We start from the raw sequence: 6,000 nt of genomic DNA on the forward strand, positions 1-6,000 counted from the left end.
ATGGCAGGTCACCAATAGAGGTATGAGGACCCAATATGGCAGGTCACCACTAGAGGTATGAGGACCCAGTGAGGCAGGTCACCACTAGAGGTATGAGGACCCAGTGTGTCAGGTCACCACTAGAGGTATGAGGACCCAGTGTGGCAGGTCATCACTAGAGGTATGATGACCCAATGTGGCAGGTCACCACTAGAGGTATGAGGACCCAGTGTGGCAGGTCATCACTAGAGGTATGAGGACCCAATGTGGCAGGTCACCACTAGAGGTATGAGGACCCAATGTGGCAGGTCACCACTAGAGGTATGAGGACCCAGTGTGACAGGTCACACTCAGAGGTATGAGGACCCACTGTGTCAGGTCACCACTAGAGGTATGAGGACCCAATGTGTCAGGTCACCACTAGAGGTATGAGGACCCAATGTGGCAGGTCACCACTAGAAGTATGAGGACCCAGTGTGGCAGGTCACCGCTAGAGGTATGAGAACCCAATCTGGCAGGTCACCACTAGAGGTATGAGGACCCAGTATGGCAGGCGAGTTACTACCAAGACATATGTTGACCACAATGGCCATTGATGACTCCAATCCGGAACTAAGCTTCAATGTGCACTGAAGCCTCACAGTAAGCTACAGTATATACAATTTATTTGCCCTAAATACACATCATTCACAGCTGGTATTTACCCCTCCCTATAGGCCACAGAGTGGATGGTATTTAGCTAAGTCCACATGGTGTGTGCTCAGACATAAATAATACACGGATTAGCAGAACGGTAAAACCCAAGACTGACTTACCTGTAATAACGTGTGGTCGAATAGGATCACTTATGGCACTGGTGCGGGTCTGGCACTGGTAGTTTGCCCGATCATACAGCTGAATGGAGGAGATAGTAAAGTTCTGCTGGGTTATATCCATCGGTATGTTGTTCCTGTACCAGATATAAGTCTCATTCTCCTGCGCATTAGATGGATGGAGGCAGAATATAGTCAGCGTCTCGTTGTAGAACATTGTTCTCCAGTCAGGTGTGAAGGCCACCAGCGGTCTGTCTACATCTATGGAAGGGCAGAAGACAACAATCAGGGTGCGCCTAGGCATAAGGTGGTATAACATCATCAGGTAGATAGTATCTTATATGGGAAGGGCATCTATCATTTATCAGCCGCACATCCCCTATGATATAGTGCGATGTAAGTCCGACAAATGAGAAATTTATGGCAGGAAAAAACATATTATAGGATGACTACTGCCCCATTCAAGCAAAGCAAGCAAATTCTATCATATAAAATGCTGAATTTGTCAGCTTACCTGGTTTCTCAGGGTCCTCACCTGTAAAACACCAAAATCCATAAAACAAGGTGTTAGAGCAATAGATGTGAGATAAATTAGTAGAACGTGCTTAATGTCATTGATTTACGTCCAATTGTCTACAAATATCTACAATATCATTTAGTGGAGCGCCCCCTACAGATCATCACTCTTCCCTTCTCGTTCTCTTCCCCTACCTGGCCACACATTCGGGCCCCTTAGCTTCTACCACTGGGCAAAGTCGCTGCAATACAAAATAAATGCCCCCGCCCAAAGAACCAGTGACCGAATTTGGGCTAAATACAATATTATTATACTCACCGAAAACAGGGAGAAACATTGCTGTGGGAGAAGATGAAATTCAAAGTGTCAATGTCAAAGAGTCATCGATATTATATACAGTGTAGGTTTGTATGATACACATTCTCATGAGTTGGATTGTTAAGGCACCTGTGCAGTGTTCAGACAGGTGATGAATAGGAAAAATTCTGTGTGGACTTCGGGGAGGAGGGACGGAGGGGCGGTGCAGGGTCCTCTCTCCCCATGTAAGCCTCCCGGGCAGGCTCCTCTCTCCATACAGAACGTAACACCTCCCGGGCAGGGTCCTCTCTCCCTATGTAAGCCCTCCCGGGCAGGGTCCTCTCTCCCTATGTAAGACCTCCCGGGCAGGGTCCTCTCCCCCTATGTAAGCCCCCCGGGCAGGGTCCTCTCTCCCTATGTAAGCCCTCCCGGGCAGGGTCCTCTCTCCCTATGTAAGACCTCCCGGGCAGGGTCCTATCCCCCTATGTAAGCCCTCCTGGGCAGAGTCCTCTCTCCCTATATAAGACCTCCCGGGCAGGGTCCTCTCCCTCTATGTAAGACCTCCCGGGCAGGGTCCTCTCCCCCTATGTAAGGCCTCCCGGGCAGGGTCCTCTCCCCCTATGTAAGCCCCCGGGCAGGGTCCTCTCTCCCTATGTAAGCCCTCCCGGGCAGGGTCCTCTCTCCCTATGTAAGACCTCCCGGGCAGGGTCCTCTCCCCCTATGTAAGCCCCCCGGGCAGGGTCCTCTCTCCCTATGTAAGCCCCCCGGGCAGGGTCCTCTCTCCCCATGTAAGCTCCCCGAGCAGGGTCCTCTCTCCCCATGTAAGCCTCCCGGGCAGGCTCCTCTCTCCATACAGAACGTAACACCTCCCGGGCAGGGTCCTCTCTCCCTATGTAAGCCCTCCCGGGCAGGGTCCTCTCTCCCCATGTAAGCCTCCCGGGCAGGGTCCTCTCTCCATACAGAACGTAACACCTCCCGGTCAGGGTCCTCTCTCCCTATGTAAGCCCTCCCGGGCAGGGTCCTCTCCCCCTATGTAAGCCCTCCCGGGCAGGGTCCTCTCTCCCTATGTAAGACCTCCCGGGCAGGGTCCTCTCCCCCTATGTAAGCCCCCCGGGCAGGGTCCTATCCCCCTATGTAAGCCCTCCTGGGCAGAGTCCTCTCTCCCTATGTAAGACCTCCCGGGCAGGGTCCTCTCTCCCTATGTAAGCTCTCCCGGGCAGGGTCCTCTCTCCCTATGTAAGCTCTCCCGGGCATGGTCCTCTCTCCCTATGTAAGCTCTCCCGGACAGGGTCCTCTTTCCCTATGTAAGACCTCCCGGGCAGGGCCCTCTCTCCATATGTAAGCCCCCCCCGGGCAGGGTCCTCTCTCCCTATGTAAGACCTCCCGGGCAGGGTCCTCTCTCCCTATGTAAGACCTCCCGGGCAGGGTCCTCTCTCTCTATGTAAGCCCTCCCGGGGAGGGGCCTCTCTCCCTATGTAAGCCCTCCCGGGCAGGGTCCTCTCTCCCTATGTAAGCCCTCCCGGGCAGGGTCCTCTCTCCCTATGTAAGCCGTCCCGGGCAGGGTCCTCTCTCCCTATGTAAGACCTCCCGGGCAGGGTCCTATCCCCCTATGTAAGCCCTCCTGGGTAGGGTCCTCTATCCCTATGTAAGACCTCCCGGGCAGGGTCCTCTCTCCATACAGAACGTAACACCTCCCGGGCAGGGTCCTCTCTCCCTATGTAAGCCCTCCCGGGCAGGGTCCTCTCCCCCTATGTAAGCCCTCCCGGGCAGGGTCCTCTCTCCCTATTTAAGCTCTCCCGGGCAGGGTCCTCTCTCCCTATGTAAGCTCTCCCGGACAGGGTCCTCTCTCCCTATGTAAGACCTCCCGGGCAGGGTCCTCTCTCCTTATGTAAGCCCTCCCGGGCAGGGTCCTCTCCCCCTATGTAAGCCCTCCCGGGCAGGGTCCTCTCTCTCTATGTAAGCCCTCCCGGGCAGGGTCCTCTCTCCCTATGTAAGCCCTCCCGGGCAGGGTCCTCTCCCCCTATGTAAGCCCTCCCGGGCAGGGTCCTCTCTCCCTATTTAAGCTCTCCCGGGCAGGGTCCTCTCTCCCTATGTAAGCTCTCCCGGACAGGGTCCTCTTTCCCTATGTAAGACCTCCCGGGCAGGGCCCTCTCTCCATATGTAAGCCCCCCCCCGGGCAGGGTCCTCTCTCCCTATGTAAGACCTCCCGGGCAGGGTCCTCTCTCCCTATGTAAGACCTCCCGGGCAGGGTCCTCTCCCCCTATGTAAGCCCTCCCGGGCAGGGTCCTCTCTCCCTATGTAAGCCCTCCCGGGCAGAGTCCTCTCTCCCTATGTAAGCCCTCCCGGGCAGGGTCCTCTCTCCCTATGTAAGCTCTCCCGGACAGGGTCCTCTCTCCCTATGTAAGACCTCCCGGGCAGGGTCCTCTCTCCCTATGTAAGACCTCCCGGGCAGGGTCCTCTATCCCTATGTAAGCTCTCCCGGGCAGGGTCCTCTCTCCTTATGTAAGACCTCCCGGGCAGGGTCCTCTCCCCCTATGTAAGACCTCCTGGGTAGGGTCCTCTATCCCTATGTAAGACCTCCTGGGTAGGGTCCTCTATCCCTATGTAAGACCTCCCGGGCAGGGTCCTCTCCCACTATGTAAGACCTCCTGGGTAGGGTCCTCTATCCCTATGTAAGACCTCCCGGGCAGGGTCCTCTCTCCCTATGTAAGACCTCCCGGGCAGGGTCCTCTCTCCCTATGTAAGACCTCCCGGGCAGGGTCCCCTCTCCCTATGTAAGACCTCCCGGGCAGGGTCCTCTCTCCCTATGTAAGACCTCCCGGGCAGGGTCCTCTCTCCCTATGTATCAGTCTGCCATTTATTTTATTCATGTAGTTTGCACCTGACTATATCTGCTCTGGACAGACAATAAGGAGTGTATATGTATATGTATATTAACCCCTAATTATCTGTACAGAAGGTAATTTAAAAATAATTAATAATGACAAATCATGTTACGTCATAGAACAGAGAAAGAGAAAGAAGGATCGCTCCCATTGGACGCCGGCACCACATAACCAGTAGCCGATACACTAACAATCAAAAAGACATTACTAGTCTAGACTATTACATCAGGAACTGTCCAGAGCAGGAGAGGTTTCCTATGGGGATTTGCTGCTGCTCTGGGCAGTACCTGACATGGACAGAGGTGGCAGCAGAGAGCACTGTGTCAGACTGGAGAGAATACACCACTTCCTGCAGGACATACAGCAGCTGATAAGTACTGGAAGACTGGAGATTTTTTTTTGTACAAATCTATATAACTTTCTGACACCAATTGATGTAAAAGAAAAAAAAAATCTCTATGCTGGCTATACACCATTATTTGGCTGGCAGCTCTCACAATATACTACTATATATACACGCACTCGATTTGGCTGAGTGTACATGTGTTCTGTATGGAAAGCGGCGATAAATCTAATGCTGCAGCTTATATAGACACCTATATAGAGGTATAAAGAAACACAACATACCCATCTATCTATATACTCTATACACACCATCCAATAGACCCTATAGAGGTAAGAGTATACGGCGGTCATACTCACAGGCCAGGATACACACAGCCAGGGCTGACATGGCGGTCCGGTTATCTCTCACAGAATGGAGGATTTTTGCTGTTCTGGAAAAAGCTAATGATAAAATGAAATTTTCACATCCTGGGGGGTGGAGAGTCGTCTCCGGGATCGCCGGACACAAAGCTGCTTCAGCGTATTATAGCCCAGAGCTCACGTGATTCCAGGGAAAAGTGTCCCAATATAAATAATGAGTCAGGACATTGGTCGCAATACTTAAAGGGGTTGTCCAGGATTAGGAAACACTCAGCTACTTACTCCCACAAACAGCGCCACACCTGTCCTCTGGTTATGCCTGGTATTACAACTCAGCTCTATTCGTTTCAATGAAATGTGCAATACTGCACATAAACTAAGGATGAGGGGGGCGCTGATATCAGATACAGTATATACCTTCAGCTAAGAGCATATATGGGGATATATACACAGGGCTCAACAGTATATATAGGCCGCTCTCTGGGGGTCAGTGGTATATACAGAGCTCAGCTGTATATAGTGGTATATACAGGGCTCAACAGTATATAGAGGCCGCTCTCTGGGGGTCAGTGGCATATACAGGGCTCAACAGTATACAGAGGATGGTCTCTGGGGTCAGTGGTGTATACACAGTTCAGCAGTATATAGAGGATGGTCTCTGGGGTTAGTGGTATATACAGGGCTCAACAGTATATAGAGGCCGCTCTCTGGGGGTCAGTGGTATATACAGGGCTCAGCAGTATACAGAGGATGTTCTCTGGGGTTAGTGGTATATACAGAGCTCGGCAGCATATAGAGGCCGGTC

The 6,000-nt window shown here is 52.6% G+C and overlaps 1 protein-coding gene across 1 annotated transcript in view; it reads right to left on the reverse strand.

Moving 5' to 3' along the window:
• The window catches only part of LOC138770827 (Fc receptor-like protein 5), a 28,690-nt gene extending 23,427 nt beyond the window's left edge, over nt 1–5,263 (reverse strand). Inside the window, exons 1-4 of the mRNA XM_069950078.1 lie at nt 5,193–5,263; nt 1,627–1,647; nt 1,306–1,326; nt 795–1,052 (exon numbers count right to left, since the gene is read on the reverse strand). Coding sequence (XP_069806179.1) covers nt 795–1,052; nt 1,306–1,326; nt 1,627–1,647; nt 5,193–5,223 — 331 coding nt within the window. The 5' untranslated portion in view covers nt 5,224–5,263. The remainder of the gene's footprint in view (nt 1–794; nt 1,053–1,305; nt 1,327–1,626; nt 1,648–5,192) is intronic.
• Between the last annotated feature and the right edge of the window lie 737 nt (nt 5,264–6,000).

Source organism: Dendropsophus ebraccatus, chromosome 13 (genome assembly GCF_027789765.1).
Source record: "Dendropsophus ebraccatus isolate aDenEbr1 chromosome 13, aDenEbr1.pat, whole genome shotgun sequence".
NCBI classification, from domain to species: domain Eukaryota; kingdom Metazoa; phylum Chordata; class Amphibia; order Anura; family Hylidae; genus Dendropsophus; species Dendropsophus ebraccatus.